Source organism: Colias philodice, chromosome 18 (genome assembly GCF_061535455.1).
Source record: "Colias philodice isolate Cphi_HAF_F1 chromosome 18, ilColPhil1 Martin Lab GWU primary, whole genome shotgun sequence".
NCBI classification, from domain to species: Eukaryota; Metazoa; Arthropoda; class Insecta; order Lepidoptera; family Pieridae; genus Colias; species Colias philodice.
The window spans coordinates 320,614-344,241 of record NC_143103.1 but is presented as its reverse complement, the minus strand read 5'-3'; the positions used below and the strand labels follow the sequence as shown (position 1 = coordinate 344,241).

At 36.9% G+C, this 23,628-nt stretch overlaps 1 protein-coding gene across 1 annotated transcript; it reads right to left on the bottom strand.

The window, feature by feature from the left end:
- Positions 1-4,146: 4,146 nt before the first annotated feature.
- Positions 4,147-22,261, bottom strand: SMC2 (structural maintenance of chromosomes 2). Its single transcript, XM_089706954.1, has 22 exons — positions 21,945-22,261; positions 21,651-21,800; positions 21,297-21,458; positions 20,777-20,887; positions 20,512-20,633; positions 18,870-19,026; positions 17,948-18,139; positions 17,373-17,508; positions 16,698-16,873; positions 13,618-13,801; positions 12,610-12,683; positions 12,328-12,474; positions 11,730-11,951; positions 10,341-10,483; positions 9,388-9,487; positions 9,042-9,154; positions 8,601-8,829; positions 8,099-8,293; positions 7,276-7,476; positions 6,868-7,083; positions 4,995-5,204; positions 4,147-4,580 (listed from the first exon to the last, which is right to left on the bottom strand). The coding sequence occupies exons 1-22, from the start codon at positions 22,110-22,112 to the stop codon at positions 4,467-4,469; spliced, it is 3,522 nt and encodes a 1,173-aa protein (XP_089563080.1). The 5' UTR covers positions 22,113-22,261; the 3' UTR covers positions 4,147-4,466.
- Between the last annotated feature and the right edge of the window lie 1,367 nt (positions 22,262-23,628).

The window sequence follows — 23,628 nt, the reverse complement described above, 5'->3', positions numbered from 1 at the left end:
TTCCATACACACCAGACAATTTGTCAAAGAAAACTCTCCGCTTTATATAAAGGTAAGTAAGTGTACACTATACAGTACAACAAAGACAGTAATTATAACCTTTATAAGTGAGTTGAGGCATTAGCGCTTATCACCGCTGACCGCCCTCGCCTGCCATTTGTCTAGCCTCGCCCCCCTTGCTATTTATAGCGTGACCACTTGACACTACACATCGTCTGGCTACGTGCATAAAACCCTTCTGAAATGCATTTTTAGTAGAAATTTATTATTTTCTTGTGATAGTAGGTAGGTACTTGGAAGATTATTTAATAATTAAATTTATTTTATAGGTACGTATCACTTTGAGCTATAATAAATAGAAGGAAGGAATAGGTAACTAGTTACATAGGATCAAAAGAAAAAAAAAATAAACTCAAAATCATTCTCTCGATCCATTGAACAAGTAATAATCATATAATACTAATTAAATTACTGTTCACTAGTAATCAACGATTCATTAACAAATGCAAACACAGAAGCTCAATAACATAGCTAGTGCATTATTTGAAAGCCTACAATTCAAAAGCAAATTACAATAACCCAACAAAAGCGCGGCCAGTTCACATATCGGTGTTATACACAATTACATCGAACATCCACAACTCAGGCTCTAAGCCCTCAGATCTGCGAACAAAACGATTTCACCTTGCACGCGCAGGCCTCACCACAAAACCAACTTTATTGCAACAGTGCAAAGCTCAATTGCGTTTGCCTCAGCCGTAATCCGTTAGCGCAAATAGAGAAGTCGCAAGTTGTAAGGGTCGGAGATCAGGTGTCGCCATCACCTGGCAGCTGGCTAGTTAGTTGTAACTTGCGAAATTGTATTAAACTTGTCAGTATGCGTCCGCTTTAGTCGTGGAGTTCCACTATTTGTTCTGATTTAGCTTTATCTGCAGTTCGGCCTTTTAACTCAAGTGGATCGAGTTTCAGTCAAGTTTGCTTCAAGTCTAATTTATTCGTAACTCAATGAAATTGAATTCGACCGTAGTTATAGAAATGATGGCATTTGGGCTTGGCATTTTCTTCAAGTGCACCTCAACAAGCCTCAAGTAATTTTCTCTATCTCGTATCTTAACAGTAGGTAGGATTTCATACCTATTTTTAGATTATATTTAAATGCAATTCGGTCATAAATATAAATGACTAGATTTCCGCCCGCGTTTTCAAAGGAAATCCCGCATAGTTCCTGTTCCCGTGGGATTTCCGGGATAAAACCTACCCTATGTGTTAATCCAAGTTACCTTCTATATGTGTGCTAAATTTCATTGTAATCGGTTCAGTAGCATTTGCGTGAAAGAGTAACAAACACACACACACATGACACACACATCCTCACAAACTTTCGCATTTATAATATTAGTAGGATTAAAACTGCTTTTTAATGTAAATCTCTCTGATTATTTTTTTTAATTTATGTATCAAATTAAATACTATACTTATACTTATATTGCAACCAATCTAAGTGTACGGAACTTATGGACTTTTGCTGACTTATATAAATTTTTGCGGCAAAGATAAATTTTCCTCACGTATAAAAATTTTCCTGGCTTATAGAATTTTTCCTGACGTAAAGAAATTTTCCTTGTTTATAGAAATTTTCCTTTCTTATAGAAATTTTCCAGCTTATACAACTTTCCCGACGTATGGAAATTTTCCTGACTTAAAGAAATTTTTCCTGACTTTTCGTAATTTTCCCGACTTATGGTATTTTCCTGTCGTATAGAAATTTCACTGTTGTATAGAAATTTCCCTGACGTATAGAAATTTTCCTTTCTTATAGAAATTTTCCAGCTTATAGCAATTTTCCCGTCTTATGGATTTTTCCTGGCGTATAGAAATTTTCCTGACTTATAGAAATTTTCCTGACGTATAGAAATTTTCCTTTCTTATGGAAATTTTCCAGCTTATCGAAATTTTCCTGACTTATGGAAATTTTCCTGACTTATAGTAATTTTTCCTGACTAATCGTAATTTTTCTGTCAATCGAAATTTCCCTAACTATTGTTAAAATCATTTTTCTAATCTTCCTAAAATTGGAAATTTTTACGACTGATTAAAGTACCAGTACCACCCACATCCCGTATTCCCACCCACATCCCGTACGCTATGCTCTCTATCCACAGGCCGCGCGTGCGCAGAATGGCTCAGTATCTGCATAGCTAGCGAACGTATAAACTCGACGGTCGTTGGGCGTGGTACCTACATATTTCGCAATAAAAGGTAGCCTATGTCCTTTCTCGGGTATCAAAATATCTCCATACCCATGAAAATTGGTTCAGTAGTTTAGGCGTGATTTAGTAACAGACAGACAGACAGAGTTACTTTCGCATTTATAATATTAACTAGATTTCCGCCCGCGGCTTCGCCCGCGTTTTCAAAGGAAAATCCGCATAGTTCCCGTTCCCGTGGGATTTCCGGGATAAAACCTATCCTATGTGTTAATCCAAGTTACCCTCTACATGTGTGCTAAATTTCATTGTAATCGGTTCAGTAGTTTTTACGTGAAAGAGTAACAAACATCCATACATCCATACATCCATACATCCTTACAAACTTTCGCCTTTATAATAGTATTAATACATCCTTACAAACTTTCGCCTTTATAATAGTATTAAGATATTAAGATAGTATAATAATATATAATGTATGGATTTTAAACAGTAAAACAGTGCATAGAGACTTCAAAGAAAAAAAATATTATTTCACAAACATCTAGCAAACTCATCCTGGCTTACAATAAATATAATAGGCAATGTAGCTTTCTACTTCTGAAATATTTTTTTAATTGGTCCCGTAATTTTTGAGTTAAGATTTTACGGATATAAATAACCATATTTACCTACAATGCTACAGTTAATGGCGTTCAAAATGGGCTGTAGGAACGCTATTCCAAATTGTCCAATGTCCGAAATAGTGACCAGCCAGTAAAACCCAGGCCCATAATATTTGGCAAAGAATCCCAGACACATACATCGTTCAAGTCCATAGCACGCAAGTTTATGCGCTCATAACTTAAAAAATCCCGCATAATATCATCACTGGACGTATTACGGGTGTGTGAATAATTCCTCCATTTCCTTGCCATCCTTGCTTTTGTTGCCTCTTGCTAGACAAATTATGCTATAAACCTCTAGCTCGCATAAAAATGAGCGTTCCTAAATTAGAAACGTTTGCTAGGATAGTGAAATAGAGTAATAGTTGCCTCGTTTTGTGACGTATTTTATATAGTTCTCACTGCGAGTATTAAATAATAAAAAGCTACAATACGACAACAACTTTTTTCATTCCAACATGCCAAATTTTGTTTGGAACTTTTTCAGCTTACGATCATAAATTATGAAATCGGACTTAGCAGTTTCGATGAAGTATGCTTATCGTTAAAATAACTAAAAGTAAGCAAGTGGAAATGGTTTAAAAAGAGTGTATTTTTATAATTTCTGACAGTCAAATGAACTTCCATCAAAAAATAACAACCCCTTACATACATCTTTTATGTATAACTTTTCCACGGTAATGAAGTCATAACCAAGAGAGCCATATCTCGTAATTCGTAACCATAACTCGAAGCGACAATGAAGTTCTATATTGGCAGCCATTCACAGAGAACTTAAAAGCACGATTATGAAACCCCGTTTTACTAGTGCCAATAAAACATAGCTAGATATTAAAGTTTCCAATAAAAGTTTTATTTCCCAAGGCAAGGTGAGCGACTTACAGCCCTGTTTACTGCGGGCGTAATAGAATTTTTAACGGCGATGAATGCTACGAGCCAACCGATATAATATGCACTTTTCATGTCGCGAGTTTATTGAATGCATGAGATTTATAAATGCAATGCATATGAAATATCTTTAAATTGAATAAAAAATTTCATTTCTTGGAAAACTTCGTCTTGTTCAATCAATTCAGAAAATATATATATTTGACTTTCAGATTTGTTATAAAAACTGGTAGGGAAGAGATATATCTATTTTCTTTATAAGAAAATATTGATTACGTTCGAACTTAGATGATTTAATAATATATTTAAGTTATAGATCAAGTAAATCATTGCCCAGGAATTCTTAAAGCAGGAGTCAAATGAGAAATAAAACCAAAAACAATTTAAAAAACTTTTATTCAACACAAATCACATCATTTTTATGACAAAAACTTAAATTCATAATTCTAAAACATAAGCTCCAATTAGAGTTAGAAATTAACGAAATAATACAATATCTATTACAGTTTGAAAGAATAATTATTTAGGCAAATTTTTTCCATTAGCTTTACATAAGCTTTAAAACGATACTTATATAATACCTTAACATAACAACTATATTTACACGTTTGTAACCTTAATTTACAAGCACATTTTGCTCATTAAAGTTCATTAACACTTCAAAATATTTTAGACATTTTGTAAATTCCTTAAAATTTGTAATTATTTATCTTCTGGTATTAACAGTACGTTGTACAGCCGACATGCCGTCGACGAAGCGCGTGCGGAACAGCACGTTGGCGTTGTTGAACATTCCGTCCTTTAGTGATACTATGATGAACTGAAAAGAAATTGTAAAATGAGTGCGGGTAGTTCGAGAATCCGGCTCGAAGGACCAGAGATATGATTTGTGGAATTATGTGATTTGTAGGAAATATACAGATGTTATTGTTGATGTAAATAGAATTAGTAGTAGGTACACGTTCATATTTTCTAGGGGGTAGACTATGAAGTGTATGTAAGTGTAGAACAATTGTATGAAATGGTCCTTCGAGTCGGATATTAATGTTTATTGGAACAAGATTAAAATATGTTGTGTGTGGTGTTGATTGTTGAATATTATTCAGGATATGCGTTGCCAGATGCTCCGCGCTGTAAAATAGTAAAAGTCGAGATCAGCAAGAAGCACAGTGTGGTCCAAGCCGCTGTTACTGCTGAATATCAGCATGGCGCTGAACAAAGTAGTTCGGTGTACCTGCGAGTGTCGGAAGTGATCCTTGAGCATGGTGCCGATGTTCTGCGTGTGCGATAGGTCGAGCGCCGCGTCCACCTCGTCCAGGATGTAGAGCGGCGCCGGGTGGAACAGCAGCATGGCCAGCACCAGCGACAGCGCCACCAGCGACCGCTGCCCGCCGCTCAGCTCGCTCAGCGACTCCTTCCACGTGCCGTTGAACCCCACGCGCACCTGAACACACATATTTAGTTAAATAAATTAATCAAAGCTTCATACGTTCGTCAAAAACGTTAAAAATAATATCGACTGAAAAGATCCGGCTCGAAGGACCATTGCATTAAATTTATAACCAAAAGACAAACACATGCGTAAATTTGATGCGCGTACATTTATTTTGTAACAAATAGTGTCCGACCGAACTTTCGGTTTCGGTTTCGGCCGAGTTTCGGCCAAAAATCAAGTTTCGGCCAAAATCGGCCGAAACTTTTGCCGAAACCGAAACTTATTTCGTAAGTTCAGTGAACGTAGTTCACACACGTTCACGCTCGCCTAACTTCGTTTTCCTCGGCAACGCTTTGACGGACGCTGTCAAAGCGTTGGTTGACCCACGCTGGTGGAAACAATTTTTGATTATCTATGTTGAGATTGGAACTGGGTGTAATAGTAATTAATAATTATTATTTTTATATAAGAGGTACCTAAAAGAGATTATTCTTCTAAGTACAAATACCAATCCAAAGTATTAAAGACTCTATTAATAAAGAAAAAGATCTCAAAATACCAATACTTAGTATTTAAAGTAACAGTTACAATTACTGATTTGATTTAGATGACTGATTTTACTGAGAACTTAATTTGAAAAAATAATAAAAATTATACGTTTCATTAAAGAAACGAATCTTCAATGGCGGCCAAAGCTGACACTGACATATGGTAGGGTATTTTATTAATTATTTCAAATTGTTTATTGACAAACTTTTTTGTTATGGTATTTGTGTATTTATATGAATTATCATATTTACGTATACAGAATGCAACAAAATCCCCATAATACTTGTAATGAGCCCATAAAACTGAGCAACTTTTCCCAAAGAAAATATTTTGTCAAATTCCAAAAAAAAACATTATTTAAGTACTATCGCAAATACATAATTGTCATTGTTAATTTATGATAAAAACTATTATAGGGAAAATCAAATACATTTTAGTGATTTTACTTTTCCCAATTTTTTTTGCATGCCGTACGGCCGTGTGTAAGCAAGAGGGAATGATAAGCGCCGCCATTTAAGATTCGTTTCTTTAATGACATGCGTTATAATTATTATAAAATTGTTATCTACACTAATATTATAAAGAGGAAAACTTTGTTTGTTTGTTTGTTTGATTGTAATGAATAGGCTCATAAACTACTGGATCGATTTTGATTAAATTTGGCACAGATAATCTTTAGACCCTGAGAAAGAACATAGGCTACCTTTTATTGCGAAATATGTACCACGGGCGAAGCCGGGGCGGACCGTTAGTTATTAATATTTTAAAAATATTATTTTTTTATCTTATATTAAATAAATGATTACAACAAATTTAATATACTGTGTTTTCATTTTATGCCCTAATTAAGGCAAAATAATAGGTAAAATCCCCCAAAGTTCAGTATTTTTAGAAATTTCATACTTGACCACGTGAGTTTCGGTTTCGGTTTCGGTTTCGGCCGAAACTGAAGCCACGGCCGAACATTCGGTTTCGGTTTCGGTTTCGGCCTGGAAACCAGTTTCGGTCGGACACTAGTAACAAATTATTCTAGTAACAAACTAAAGATTTTGATTGACATTCGGAAAAAGCGTTAAAATTGAGATAATTTGATAAGATCCGGCTCGAAGGAGCACCGCATCACCTCAAGCCCGTCGAGCACGGAGAGGCCGGGCGGCGGCCGCAGCTGCGCCTGCGCGCCGGGCAGCAGCGTGCTGAAGATGGAGGCGAAGTCACGGTTGACCTGCGCGCACGCCGCCACCAGCGTGCGCCGCTTCTTCTCGTCCAGCTCGCCCATCACCGCCACCAACTTGGCGCGGTCCGCCTCCACGATCTGCTTCTTGCGCAGCACGTCCTGGTACTAAGCACACCACAACAAAACTAGTTTTAACTATTTGTAAACACCTCAACACTGTTTTTCAGTTGCATTGTTTTTCAGTTCAATTTTAAATATTTATTTTGCTTATAAATTCCCTATTTTTTAGTTTTCTAGCACATAGTACACAACAGCTGCGCGGTGACGTCATGCGGCCGGCGCCCAGTCGCACAGTACCTGCTGCTCCTCACTGCCGAGCAGCGTGTGCGCGCGCGCGTTGAGGCCGCGCGCGAGGCGGTCGCGGCGCTCGCGCAGCTGCGCCACGCGCTGCGCGGTGACGTCATGCGGCCGCGCGCCCCAGTCGTACAGCCCGCCCGCTGCTCCGAAGTACTGCCGCTCCGACGCTATCCACGGGTGCTCGTTCTCTAACGCCTTAATCTGGCACCAGAAACATTTAACGGGTTAAAAATCAAACGGCCAAATTAAAAATCCAGTTAAAATAATTTAAAAACATCGAAAACACACTTATTTAAAATCCTTAAAACAGTAGAAAAGAAAACAAATAATAAAAACCCAAAAAAAATTTTGCCTTATCTAAAGCATTTGACAATGTTACTCACGAATCTCTCGCATATAAATTATAAAATATTGGCGTACGTGTCATTCATATTACATTGGTACCTTTAAAACTAAGCTATGAGTTACCATCACAAAAACAGATTTCATGAAAACCAAACGCAACAGCCTAACTATATTATAGTCAACATATTCGGGGTACCTCAAGGAAGTGTACTGGAGCCACTTTTGTTTTTGATTTATATTAATGACAAGAATCGTTTGGTTTGATAAAAAATGTCTTATATTGTAACACATTTTAATGATAACAGCTGTATTGACCTCATAATAATTAAGGATTGATGCATGGACAAATTTTACATCTTTAAACGAAAAAGATGGAAAGCCAGATACATTTTTGTAATCTAATGACTTTTAACCAATTAAAATGGGCACACAAATTTGTCATCTTTCAATGTAAGCATTTTATTTCCATCTATCTTACCCGTTTCTCACAGTCCGTAGCTTCAGTCTGTAACTCCTTTATCTTATACTCGAGCTCCTTTATCTTCAGCTCCAGCTCGTTATTGCTCTTCAGCAGCTTGTCCTTCTTCTGCAGCAGCTTGGCCACCTCCGTGTTGCGGCTGGCGATTGCTGCTTTCTGCTTCTTTATGCGGCTTTGCAGTTCTTTGACTGCATCCTGGGAGGGGAACAAAGTGAATTGTTGTCCGAAAAATGGCATTTTGCCAAAATTAAATGAAGTTTTTCTATAAAATTGTGTTTTGAAATTAAATGGATTTTAGAATATTTGTTAAATCTAGAGACAACAATTTATTTTGAACACTTCTTAACAATGAAAGTGAGAAATGCCAGGTTTATAAGAATGGGGAAGAATAAAATAAAAAAATATGGATATGGGCCTTACTTTCACGTATGTACTTCATCTCATCAAGTCCTTACTTCTGCAACTCCTAAAATAGTTTCCCCCTATAAATTCCCCAACTCACGAGCGCTTCCTTATGCTCCTGCTGCGCCGTCTCCAGAGCAGCCGCCAGTCCCCCGGCCGCCTGCTCAGTGTCCCGCAGCTGCGTCTCCGAGCCGGTCACAGCCGCCTGCAGCTCCTGCACCTCCAGGCGGAGCGTCTCGAACTCCTGCTCCCGCTGCTTCCAGGTGCTGCTGTGGTGTTCTGCTTCCTCTTTCGCTTTCTTTAACGCTAGCTCCGCTTTTTTGAACTCTCTGGAGATTGGAAAACATAAAACTGTCGGTAAAAATATAAGCAGTAAGGTACAAATTGCAAAATGAATATCTGGAGATCCAGAAATACAAATATACAAAATATATTGAAATCATTTATAAAATTAACCCGTAAACAATAAATTACTTAAGATAAAATGGTTGTTAAAATATTGTAAAACACGATTTTTAAACTACTCTATATTATAGCTTACCTCTCTCTATGTCCCTTAATATCTTTCACTTTAGCCTCTAATTCCTTAGCGCGTGCCGCGGCTTCAGTTTGCGTTTTCTTGTCTTCTTCCAACGCACTACTTAGCTGTGTTACCTGTATTAACGTAATTATAAAATGAAATTATCCATCATGTACTAATGATGATTTATTACTGACCCTTAATTAAATTTCCAGTTATCAAAAAAATGTCTAAGCTTTCCAATTTTTTCTACTTAAACAAATTTTTATCATTAAACGTTAAGTAGAAATAAATAAATAAGAAGAAATAAAATGTACATTTGAGTAACGGGAACAGAAGACAAGAGAGGAGTCAGTTATATACGCACCTGTTCCCTAAGCGTCTGTATCTCTTGGTGCAGCTGTGCGTGCGCAGTGGCCGCCACGCGCGCGCGGGACACGCCCAATGCGTGCTCGGACATCTCCAGCCTACATAACCATGGATATAATATTATATCCCACATTATAGAACACTAGGTACCGAATAGATCACATAACCATTTACATATTATTATGTGTCACTTTTTAGAACACTAGGTACCGGATAAATAAGGCAACAAGTTATTTCCGGGCAAGATTACCAGATATGGTATGACAATTCAATTTTTTTACAACGTATGGGAAGGACAGATTATCCTAACTGATCTAGTCTCTGGAAGAAAATGGTAGACAATGAATAGATAATCTTAAGGTCAACAACAGTTGTACGGTGCAACCGTACAGAGTGCAAAATCATCATTTTTTGTATGTCACAGCATTTTCATTTTCATATAGCGTTAGTTCACGTTAAAACGTCGCGAGCCGCGTACGTGTGTAACTCTTAGCGTAACAGCATAGCATCATTAAAGCATATAATCTTAGCAGCTTAGTTTTATTATCAGCAGCAGCATCCCCAGGTGTACGAACCGTACATCTTTATGGTCCTTCGAGCTTAACCGTAAGCAGGACCCATTCGCGTGTGTTTAATCGTAACTCGTGTAGTGGGAACTGCCACGTCAGTTCCAGCAGCAGCGGTGAGTCCACAGCTTTTTACCTATACTATCGATCGAAGCGAAGTAGCATTTTCATCATAGGAGATCAAGTAGCTAACCAAAACAACAGTCTTTTTTTATATTTAAAACAGGGCAGGCATTTGATCGCGATCACGCTCGGTGGTAAACGTAGATGCGGTCTTTTGTCATATTGTGTTCTATTTTTCTTTTTGACCAAACTATTGCACGATCTTAGTTCTCTGAAATGTATTGAATTATTTTTCTACCTACAACTAATAATAATAACTCACTTCTGCTTCATAGCCGCGTACTTTTCCCCAGCGCTCTGCATCGAGTTGAGTTCGGCCGTGCACTGCGCGTATTGGGCCTCCAACTGCTCCAGTTGCTTCTCAAGTTCTTTTAACTCCGCCAGTTGTACCAGTAGTGAACCACCCTGGATAAGTATCATGGAAACATTACTTTAAAATGTAAAAAATAGGATTCTTATTTTGCTCATGAGTTAACTAAACTTACTTGTGTAGGTGTAAAACTTCACTCTACTTTCGGATGTATAATACAAGGTGGACCAAAAGAAGTCATCCGATGTTGTTTGGCTCTCATTTTTTTTCTAAATGAAAAACTTCGATTCTGTTTTTTGATTATGTTTATTTGAACCTTTAAAATTTTATTGGTTAAGTCGAGAAGATGATATCGGCCAAATGGGCGCCGTCACAATTGATTGCCATACGGGCTCGTTTTATGGCATTTCTCATCACTTCAGCGAGAACTTCGGGCGACAAATTCTCGCACTCGTGTCTAATGTTGTCCTTGAGGGCTTCCAAGGTCTCAGCCTTGTTCATGTAAACACGGGACTTCAAAAAAACCCCACAAAAAAGTCTGGAACGGTTAAATCGGGCGATCTTTCGGGCCAGTGCAAATCGCTAAAACGAGAGATGAGGCGACCCGGGAAAGCCGCCCTCAGAATATCGGTTGTGGCTCGCGCAGTGTGTGCCGTTGCTCCGTCCTGTTGGAACCACATATTCTCCAGTCCTAATTCGTCCAATTGCGGCAGAAAAAAACTCAGTCAACATGGCCCTATAGCGTGCACCGTGCCCGTAGCATGTTTCCGGCGACAGCTCGACTTCCTCGGCAACAGCGGCGATATTCTCGACAGAACGGGCGCTCCGGGGCCGGCCACTCTTGGCAACGTCTCGTGTGGTCCCATACTCTTCAAGGTTGGTGGCCAAACGGCGCAGTGTTTGCGCAGTCAGTGTCGGACGGCCGGGGAATCGGCGACGCATTGTTACGCAAAAAAGTTGACACGATTATTCCGCGTTATTGGGTACTGTATCGCTCCATGGCTTGTTCACTTGTATTCTACATCTGTCCAGTACACAAATATCAAAACAGATTTGACATTGGCGGCCATTTGCAAAAATGAGAGCATCTTCCAATAGGGTGATTTCTTTTGGCCCACCTTGTAGCAGTATTATTTCCAGTGTCGGAAAGTGATGGCGCTAGGTGACCTGTATATTCTTACACACTGGAAACACGCTATAAGATATCATGATACGCGGGCTGTATTTATTTTAATAATAACAATTCTAATTCGGTCCTTCGAGTACCATTTGAAAGAAAGAAGAATATATTTATTGCCAAACAGTTTATTTCACTTAATCATCAACGAAGATTGCACATACCTTAGCCCGCGCCCCACCGGACAGCGTCCCGGACGGGTCGAACACGTCCCCGTCGAGCGTGACGCAGCGCGTGCGCACGCGCGGGTCGAACGTCACGCGCTTGGCCGTGTCCAGGTCCGAGCACACCAGCGTGTTGCCGAACACCCAGCTCATGGCAGCCCGGACACGCGGCTCGAAGGTAATGAGGTCCAGCGCTAGCTGCACCTTGTCCGGACCACCGCCCTGTCAACATATGTTGCAAACATTTTAGGTATCGATGTAAATATTCATAAAATATGATTTATTGAAGTTTTGGAGACCGAAATAAAAGTAGCACCACGGAGAAGACCTGTGTAAAGTTCGTAAATGAGCTTAAAGTGAAAATGATCCTATCGAGCGGGATGATAATCGTGTAGCGGCCAGAACGCTGCACACACAGTGCACTTGTGGAGGAAGGAAGGTGGAATTCCTCCATCGAAAAAGGGAGGATCCTCGACCAGTCTACTCGACTGGCCGGCCGTAAAGTCCCCGATGGATGATGTCGGAAAGTTGTATATATGCTCTATAGTGAAAACATTTCGCTTGCGCGATTCAGAGCGAGGTGTCGCTACACACTCACGATGTCCTGCGCGGTGCGCACGGTGCGCGGGTCGAGCGCGTGCGGCGCGATCCTGTTGAGCGGGATGATGGTCGTGCGCGTCTGCAGCCGTCCGCGCTGCAGCAGCAGCTTGCTCGTCACGTCCGTGTCTACCACCACGTTGTACAGCTGTAATAAATACAATAAAATTGATAAAAATATATTCTTTTCATTTTTGGTCCTTCGAGTTAAATATTAACAAAAAAGACAAAATTATTCAATAAACCACTACTACTCTTAAACTAGAAAATAAAAATAACTCACTCTTCCTCCAGCTGCCGTCTCCAGCGCCGTACAATATTTAGGATCGACGACATCTATCAGCCTGCATACGGTACCTAAAATTGAACAAAATATTTCAGACAAGATAAAAAGTAAAACAACTAAAACCCAACTACGACAAAAAACGACGCTGAAAAAGTATAAAACAAAAGTTAAATTGATGAACTAATAAAGAAGCTATGAACGAAAAGATGTGAATTATATGCAATCAGCCCATGAATACAGGTAAAGTCACAAGCAAATGCTAGTAATATATATATATTCAAAATGTGCAAGTAAAAAGCTTTCAAATGATACCAAACACGGCATATTTATCTTAACTTTATTTTTTTACTCTGTATGTTTTGTCCGCTAGAGGGCGCCACATTAGATTTTGTGAAACCCCATATAGCCTATAACCAGCGGACAATTAAGACGCTTCTAATGATATGTCATTTGTCGAATTCTGATAAGTAGTTTAGAAGTTACGAGGGAACAGATGAACATACATACATACATACATACATACATACATACATACATACATACATACATACATACATACATAGCCTGTCAAAATCATAACCCTCCTTTTGCTTTGCCGTAGTCGGGTAAAAAGGGCCCTCGAACACGGATGCGGAGGTTAACACTTTGGACACACATAAAATAAAAATAAGAGGGAAATCCCACCCCTAGAAAGACTAAGCGATATTTTGTAACTTCACCAAAGCATTTGACTTTGTAGAACACACACTCTACTGCCGAAACGGAATTATTCTGGAATTTAAGGTTTGGCTACGAAATCCTTACCTCCATACCTTCAAAATAAGATACAATACGTAGTTGTCAATGGAAATAATTTCTTGCAGCACTTGTATTAACATTGGTGTTCCCCAAGGATCTATTGTAGGTCCATTTTTGTTCTTATTAATGCTTTTCTATTATTTCCACGATACGTTTACCACCGCACACCGCTGCTGCAGCAAACTGCAGCAGACACACGACACTCACCCGCAACGCGCCTCGCATCAAAGTGCGGCTCCGGCGGCTCGTAGCGGAACTCGCAGCGCTGCAGCCGCGCCGCGAGCTGCTCGGCGCGGTCCCGAGCGCGCCGCACGTCCGCTGCTGCAGTGCGCTGCTGCTGCTGCAGCTGCGTGCTGTGCGCCGGGCTGAACGACATGCTCGACAGTTGCGCCTGCCACCCGCAGCCACATGAGCATACAATATACAGGGTGTAATCGTTAAGTGTGCACAGGCGATTATTCCGTAACTATTGCAGATATCAAAAAAACTTTAACCGATATCGAAAGCCCTTTACCTAATGAGTAAAATGACAATAATAACTTTTTAAAAATAAAATGGGAAATATCCAAAATTTTACATCAAACACTCCCATACAATTTAGCATGAGATATGACTATTGACTATCCCAAACAAGTAATATAAAAAATTTTGGTTCTTTTTTTGGTTTTGTGCTTAAATTACTTCGCAAATTTTAATGTAAATTCATTTAGAAACTGTTAATAGAGCTCGATGTGGAATACAATGGTATTCCAAAACGAGGACGTCACTTCGAACATTTGCTTTGAACACAAAATGTATGGGAAATTCAATGTATGGGAGTGTTTAATGTAACCTTTTGGATATTTCTCGTTTTATTTTTAAAAAGTTATTATTGTCATTTTACTGATTAGGTAATTTACTTTCGATATCAGTTTAAAGTTTTTTGATACTGTAATAATTACGAAATAATCGCCTGTGCACACTTAACGATTACACCCGGTATACATAGACGAGAAACATAACTAACATTGAAACACGCATTATTCTACATACAAGTAGCTTATGGGTAAAGCATACACGAAAAACAATGAACACATTTAGAGTACAATATAATAATGCATTCAGGATGTTCATGGGATTGCCCCGTTTTTGTAGTGCATCTCATATGTTTGTATTATACAGAGTAGATGATTTTTATGCTATATTAAGGAAAAACATTTTTTCAATTAGGGATAGAATTAATAAAAATGATAATAGTATTTTAAAAGTTCTCAATAATGTACATAATTTTATCAACAAAAAATGGCTTGTAACTCTTAAATCTAAAAATAAGTATATGCAGTTTTACTAACACTAGAATAAGTACTACTAACAATATATGGGCAATGCTGCCTGATACAAATAAAGAAATAAAAATAAAAATAAATAAAATAAATTATTCTGACACAAACGTGTCACTTGCACGTGTCAATTAAACACGTTTCACTTACACGTGTCACTAACGAGCCGGAAACGGACAGGTACGCTGACAGAGATGACACCGACACGCCGAATACTAACACAAGTGACGCTGACACACATATCAATGACCCGCCGGACACTAATGCACATGTCACTGACACAAGTATTAGCGGGAAATCACAGAACATTAAAAACAAATAGAAGTGCTATAATGTCATAATTACTATGAAAACCAGTGTCGCCAAACCCACACATTTAAACCGATAATTATACAGTACACTACAAGTAATCTATGCCTTTGATTGGACAGCTTAATTTGAGTAAAAACTGACTTAGGTTATAAATTCAGCATTTCAATATGTACCCTAACGCACCATGTTACGGTTTATTTTAGTATAACATCCCTAGGTACATTAGCTGCTTTGTTTCTCATTGCACAGAAATTCCAAATTCGAAAACATTCAGCTACTCCACAACAGAGGGCGTTAATTTTCGATAGATATAACTTTGAAACTCCACACATAGAGATAAGGTTGAAATTTGTGTCACTCAACATTAATGACATTAACTTGATATTTATCTGATGCTATGCCCTGAGGGATGTCAGCCTTGTTATCGATAATTCACAAATAAATATTTTTTTGTATATTTTTTTTTTCTTTCTATTATATGAGTATAGTATAATGTGTCACATTTTGGAGTATGTTTATTACTACTAAGTACGTCTTTTTATATTATTATTATTAAATAAAAAACGGAATAGAATAGTATTAATCTATATTTACACAATACAAACAGAAAATATGCATTATTTTAAATCTTGGAACTGCCGTAGGTTTGCTGTATCGGTGGCCTTTGTTAGACCGCTTAGTGCTGTTCGGCATCCAGTTAACTCGTCACGTTGCATTTATCCATTTATCTTTTAAATTAGCCTCTTTGGGAAATCTATAAATAAATTGGACAAATGAAAGCTAAGGAAAAATAAAATAAAATTTAATATTTATAATGTTTGTCTTTTCTAAAGTATCGATACTGTCGATATGCGCCACAAGCATCACTAAAGCGACATTCGTTTGTTTATTGCAATAATATTCCAGAAAGTCTTGTTTGCTGTTCAATCTATAATAGTACTAATTTATTACGGATTAAGGTTCATTTTGACTAGATATTTGTATACAATTTTGACAAATTACAAGCGAAGTTATAACATAAAATATTATATGTAAAATAAATAAAAATAAGACTTACCGATGGTATGAAATGCCTTCATTGCTGATATTATTTCGTCTGCTATCATTTTTGGACTCTAATACCGAACAACACGTCATAATTAATGAATAAATATGGAAAAAAGGTTTGACTTTTGAAGAAAACCGACTCGAATATTTTTCTGCGCGCAACTGAGAGCAAGTTAGGTGATCTTACCTTACAAGTGACACGTGGGCCACGCCCACATCACACTTCTATCTACTTTACTGTTCTGTGCGGGAAATAAATTAAATTTCGAAAATTTGATCTTCCGACTTCATTTATGTATGTATATTATTCCTGAATCTGTTTTTCGCAGTTCAACGTTGAGAAAAAAGATCCATTTTTATCACCACATATTCACTAACTAGTTTTCCACCCGCGGCTTCGCCCGCGTTTTCAAAGAAAAGCCCGCATAGTTCCCGTTCCCGTGGGATTTCCGGGATAAAACCTATCCTATGTGTTATTCTGATGTATAAGCTATATTGTGGTAAAGTTTTATTCACATCCATTCAGTAGTTTTTACGTGAAAGAGTAACAAACATCCATACATTCATACTTACAAACTTTCGCCTTTATAATAGTAGTAGGATACACACCTGTAGCCGCTCCACCTCGGCCTCGTTCTTCTGTATAACATCCAGATCCTGTTTGTACTGTGCACTGCTCGAGTTAAACTCCCGTTCCAGGCCCTTGAGCCGCTCCTCTGCGTGACGCTTCTCCATGATGCTTTGAGATATCCGCGTCGACGCTTCGGAAGCTTGCTGTTTCGCCTCTGGAAGTTTTTATCACATTAAATTGTAAGATATTTAGAAAGCAATGGTTTTTCACAGGAAATTCTCAGATCCCAGTAAAAAGTAGACTACATCACTTTCTTACCACCTGACTAATTGTATAAACTCATTTTTGCATTTTGAATTAGTATTATATTGTATGATGACACTGAATTTATATTTCTTCAACTAACATATATTATAGACCAATTTTATATCTGTCATGGTACCCAGTGTACAGTACTGATTTTAAAGACGAGAAAAAAAAATTGGTTGTTTGTAAAGTAGGTTTACGATCGAGATGTTTACGTGATAACGTCTTATTGGTGGCAGCGCTCGAGATGAGACGGGAGATCGGTCCGTCTCTCTCTCATTATACCTGCGATCGCGCTCGTGAGGTTTTGGTGTGACACAAATTTCTGAACATGTCACCTGACTAAAACGATTTTAAAAACGTTATCACGTTAAAAACTAAAGATTTAAGCAGAGTGAATGGCTTACCCATAAGCTGATCCTGCAGCGAGGAAGCAGCGTCTTCCCTGCCGGAGCTGACTGCGAGGAACTTGGCCTGCGCTGCCGCCAGCTGCTGCTCGCTGTCTGCGCTCGCTGTACGGAGGGTGTCGAATGTTGATGACGCCTGGAGGGTTTTAATTATGAGAATAAAACGTGTTAAAGCTTTAATGGTTTTTTTTTTTTTTTCAACTTTAACAAAATTTTAACAAAAAATTGAATTAATTTTTGCTTTTTAATTCTCACTAGCCCACGACTTTGTACGTGCATCCCCGTTTTTCCCCGTTCCCGCAAGAATTTCGGGAAATCCTTTCTTAGCGGATGCCTACGTTCTAACATCTACCTGCATGCCAAATTTCAGTCCGATACGTCCAGTGGTTTGGGCTGTGCGTTGATAGATCACTATATCAGTCACCTTTGAGTTTTATATACATAGAAGATTTACTTATTTAAAGTAATGGAACTCTAAATTGAATTGTAACGAAAAAAACATAAATTGCAAAATTTCAACATTTTTACCGTTTTACATCCCGCAAATATATCAGTTATTATGAAATATCACCCACCTGCTGCAGCACAGCCTGCTTATCAGCCAAGGCAGTCCTATCATCATTGAGCGCCCGCTGCAGTAGTCTCGCTTTGGCCTCGTGCGCATTTAACGCGTCCTTAGCGGCCCGCTGTGCCGCGCCCGCGCTCGCTTCGCGCCGCTCCGCGTTCGCGGCTTCGCTTTCTAGTGTAGCTAGTATGCTGCCGCTCTCCTGTGCATTTTATAACACAATATTGTTAATCACTACATAGTATAAAACAAAGTCGCTTTCTCTGTCCCTATTTCCCTATGTCCCTTTGTATGCTTAAATCTTTAAAACTACGCAACGTATTTTGATGCGGTTTTTTTTAATAGATAGAGTGATTCAAGAGGAAGGTTTTAGTATATAATTTATTAGGTTTTAGACAAAGCAGGCGAAGCCGCGGGCGGTAAAATAGTTATCTATATAAGTATTTATTTAAAATTGTATATGTATGTTTATCAGCCATCTGGTTTCCACAACACAAGCGAAAGCTTAGTATAATTATGCCGTGTCTGAAAATTGTTCTGAAATTTTTATTTATTTATTTAATTTGCACATTAAATAGCAATAAAGACATATTTAACAATATTTTTAATGCTTTTATTTATACAATGCACACTCCTTTACAAAATCCTCTTGAAAGACAATGAAAATCTTTAACCTACAAGCTCCTCTTGGTCTTAGCGTGATGATATATAGCCTATATATATAGCCTTCCTCGATAAATGGGCTATATAAAACCGAAAGAATTTTTCAAATCGGACCAGTAGTTCCTGAGATTAGCGCGTTCCAACAAATAAAACAAACTTTTCAGCTTTATAATATTAGTATAGATGACAAATCTTCAAAAAAAATCTACTAATATTCAAATCACTATTCTTAATAAAGATTTTATTAAGAATAGTGATCAGTATCTTACCTCATCCAGTCGTCTATTCAAGTCAGTGGCCTGTGTATCAAGCTCCTGTGCTTCCTGGATGTTGCTCTCAATCTTGTCTTTCTTCTCTTGGATCTCATTTGTCACTTCCGTCACTTTGCTGTTCGCTTCACCGACGCTCTTTTCTGCTGTCACATATCTGTAACATTAGTGTAGTATTGATGGTCTGTTACACTTTGTTCCAGTATAAAATATTGCTTATATGAATAATTCTATAGTGTCTCAGCCTTATAAATGTCAACAAAAATAGTTAGTATACATACTTTGCACATGCACATTTATCAATCAGGAATCACCTTCATGAGTTTACTTCGGGTATTTTTTTTATTTTGGTTATTTGAAATCAAATGAAACAGAGTTTGTATTGCTATACTTGAACTAGAAACAATGTATAAGAAGCTTTGTTTCATATACAGTACAACCTTAATATAACGAACCTCAATATAACGATTTCCTTGATTTAACAAATTCTTTGTTTTAATGAATGTCTTGAATTGTCCATAAGATACATTACGAACATTTTTTGAGAACAACCGAATAACGAATTTTTAACTATCAAGAAAAAGTATAAATACCTCAATTTCGTCAACCCAAAACCTTTATATAAAGTTCCAACCAATGTAATGATCCTAAGACCTAATTCACACGAGAGCTTTTTTAACGTCCGTTAAAAAAGCGTCCAAATAGAACAAATGCATTCCCAAGTATATGTTCACACGTCAGCGCTTTTAAAGCGCGACGCTTTTTTATCGCGCAGTGTTGTATTTTCAACGCTCGGCGTTGGGCGTTAAACAAAATAGACCATAGGAAACTTCTTACTATTATTCAGACGAGCGCTAAAAAAGCGCCGGCGCTGCGTTCAGTATGCCGCACGCTCGCTCAGCGGTAGCACGTGTTTGTTGTGCTTATAATCATCAGAAAATCGATACGATGTCGTGGATTGTTGATCCCGAACTATTAATTATAGTCACTTCCGTTCCTGTATTCAAAATCGTTATAGACATCTGAAAATAATTAAAAAAATTCCGGGGTATTGCCTTAACTCTTCGTACAGTGTCACAAACTGCACTTTTAAGTATCTCTGTTCATTCAGAGGATGTACCCAGAATGCCTTTTGTTTTCTTTTTCGTCTTTTAATAACACAAATCGCTAGTGCCATTAATTTAGCAGAAACCATTTCCACGTCTTACTGAAGCCAGAGACGAGACATGAGTGATTTTAAAGCGTTAGTATGAACAACCACAGAGAGAACGTTTAAAAAGCGCCAACGCCGGGTTTTAACGCAACGCTTTTTTAACTCTCGTGTGAATGAGGTCTTAATCTCATAGTATGTGATTCATGTCGCGACAGGTTTCAACATGCTTTTGTTCGTAAAACGATCATTTTTGATTAATGGAAAGTAATGTAAACACTGCTGCTCATCACTATTGTTAAAACTATTTTTTTACCTCTTTATAACGAATTTTAGACCAAGCTAACTTCAACATAACGAACCTCAGTTCAACGAATTACTTGATTCCCTTCCAATTTGTTATATCGAGGTTGCACTGTATAACTTAAGATCTAGAGAGATATCTTAGACATAAAAAAAGGATATATAATAAATGATAACAGGTCTTCTTACTTCCAAGCCACATGCAGTCTTGTAAGATTTTCCAACTCCCTAACCACCTTCTGGTACTCTTGGAACTGGGCTCGCTCATCCTGTAGCTTCTGCAGTTTTGGAGCTATGTCCTCCCTTATTATCTAGAATATTATAACATGTTCGTTTTAAAGTTATTATTTCAAATTTAATTTGTTAGTTGCTATGAAAAAAATTGAAAAATATAAGACAACTCATACACAACTACAAACTAAACAAAACACGAAATAAATTAAAAAATACAAACATCATTGAGCTCCCTCAGCTTGGCATCTTTCTTCTCAATAGTTTTCTGAGCAGCTTGCTTCTTAGCTTCATACATCCTTGTACCTGCCGCTTCTTCCACCATTGACAATATCTAAAAATGAAGCAACATTTTTGGCTAGAAATTTATATTTATGTGATCGTGACCTTAGGATAGTATGGCACATGAGAATGACTACAAAGATATCTTAGTTTCAAAAATAATCAATACAAATAAAACAGTTTATATTGAGCAGGACATTGAAATCTAATTACATTTTGCAAATAGGCAAAAAAAGAATAGAAAATTGATTGACATGTGCAATGCATCTGCTTCTCAATAGAAACATGACACCTTGCTTTAAAATGAATCAACAATAAAAAAATTAAATTATACTACAATACTTGTTTCTTTCATTAGTAGGAATTCCCATTACAATTTGGTACATAAAAAGCACACCGGAATTATTTTTGACTTAAATAAACATCTGCTTTTACATTTTTTAAATAATAATAAAGAATACCTCAGGTGGTTTCATATTCAGCACTTTAGTGATCCTGCCCTGCATGATGAGGAAATGTGGGTTGTTCACATTCAGCTGAACAGAACAGAACAAGTCTGTCACTCGCTTGTTTTGGACATTGATGCCGTTTATCAGATATTTGTTCTTACCACCCATTACAACCTAAAAGAGAGAGCATTTAAATTAACTTATTACTATTATTTTGATACACTAAAATTAGCTCAGAGAAGTGCTAATTGTATTTCTTAAAAATATTTTTTTTCTTCACTTATCCATAAAAAAGAGACCTTACTATTGTCTAAGCTATTTAAATGGCAGAGAATAGTCAAGTGAAGAATGGATAATATCATTTACCTGTCTTGTAACAGTGATCTCATCATGGTTCTCATACCCAATAGGACTTTGCCTCTTATTCCTGTTGTCAAATGTGATGCTCACGGTGGCTTTTGTAATACCAGCTTGCCCATGCTTATAAATCAGCTCTTGAAGGCTTCCTGCACGCACCTACAAAGGAATCAACACAATTTGATAACTCAATAAACCAAAAACTATTCGGAATGTAGTAAGAAATGTAAAAAACATGTAATCAACTTAGCATACTTTGAATAAGATACTAAACATGGAAATCAAATGTTTGGACTAACTTACATTGGATAGATTTGTAATTCCCAATACGAAACATATAGAATCTAGAATATTTGATTTTCCCGTCCCATTTAATCCAGTAATAGCATTAAATTCTGGATCAAAGCCGGTAACTTCCACACGATTTCCATAGGACTTAAAACCATCTAAAACTATAGTTTTGATGTGCATTTTGTTGTTTTCCTTTAACTCAAATATAATAACAGTGAAACATTGAATTCCGCAAAATCCAAAGTGTAAAATTTGTACCTAAATAAATACTACTTTATTCCGAATAATTTCCCACTATTATATTTATTTGTATCCGTTAGTTTTCAAAGTTTGGCGTTTGTCACAGTTTTGACATTGACAAATTGTACAGACAACTTATTAAATTTTTTGCTACTTGAATACAGATATAAATTCTAAAGGTAATATTATGCACATTATTTTAAAACAAAATTAGTTTATTAATAAAAAGCCACAAGTTAGCAAAAGCTTCCTGGAGAGGATTCGTAAAGTTTATAAATAATAAGAATATGGGCTATATTAAAACTTTCTTATTTTTTATGTAGATAAATAATTAATAAAATTTTAATGATATAGAACACATCTACACTAGGGAATGCTAAAGCGTGTTTATTTAAAAATTTATTTGAGAAGAATTTATCTTTCCTTTTTTATAACTTCACAGTTATAGCTAACAATACTGAAATTTTTTTATTTCAGTTTTTCTCAACCCTAAAAAGTACCGCCGCGCCGCGCCGTGTCAATGATATTAAAATATTAGAAAATATTTATAAAAAAGGTACTTCTCGTATGAGTAAATGACTCTAAATTAAAGAAGTTTTAAACTTATATAAATGTTGTTTTTATTTACCTGTACTGACTGTAAATAAAATTAAAGAAATTTTAAACTTATTTAAATGTTGTTTTTATTTACCGCTAATGATTAGATAAATCTGAATTATGAGAATAAAAGTTCAGCTTTAAATAATTTTATATTACTGCAGTAATTTTTCTCCTTTTCTGCATAGCAATAATTTATTATTGAAAGAAATCATTATGGTACGGGAGCTATAAACGTTTTAAAAAAAGTCATTTTAGTATAGTTGGGTTTTTGATATACTGTTTCTCTTGCTATTTCGGTTAAAGTCCGGGCTGTCTGGCTCGCGGTAGTGGTTGCGTTTATTAGTGCGCACAGGAAAATATCCGTAATTTAAAGTCATATTAACGCGTAATTTTTAATATTTTGCCTTTAGATAGATCCATGAGACATAAATTTTTTATTGCAAGACGTTTTTTCGTTGTTAAATAGGTGCCATACGCAATTTTTTATTTCAAAATAATTAAAATGTCATCGAAATAAGTGAAATTACATCAACATGATAAGATGCGCACTAATAAACGCAACCACTGTGGCCAGCCAGACAGCCCGGACTCTAACCGAAATAGGAAGAGAAACAGTATATCAAACATCAAAGAACCAACTATACTAAAATTCTCTCTTGTCAACGTTGGTATAATATATACGATTATCAAACATTAAACGGATATTATTTTAAAATTATTAATATATTTTTTAAGCATTAAAAGTTGATACTTCAAACTTTTTAAAAATTAAACTCAAACTCACCATCTCACTCAACTTGTTTTATTTTTATTTTTTAAATATATTTTTTTTTAATCTTGTTCGGAAGTGACTCTG

Excerpts from the sequence above, each read along its gene's own strand:
- SMC2 (XM_089706954.1), bottom strand. The coding sequence starts at position 22,112 with ATGCACATCAAAACTATAGTTTTAGATGGTTTTAAGTCCTATGGAAAT. Across the intron at positions 9,155-9,387 it reads TACAGACGCTTAGGGAACAG|GTAACACAGCTAAGTAGTGC; the intron begins GTGCGTATATAA and ends ACGTTAATACAG. Across the intron at positions 8,830-9,041 it reads ATTAAGGGACATAGAGAGAG|AGAGTTCAAAAAAGCGGAGC; the intron begins GTAAGCTATAAT and ends TCCAATCTCCAG.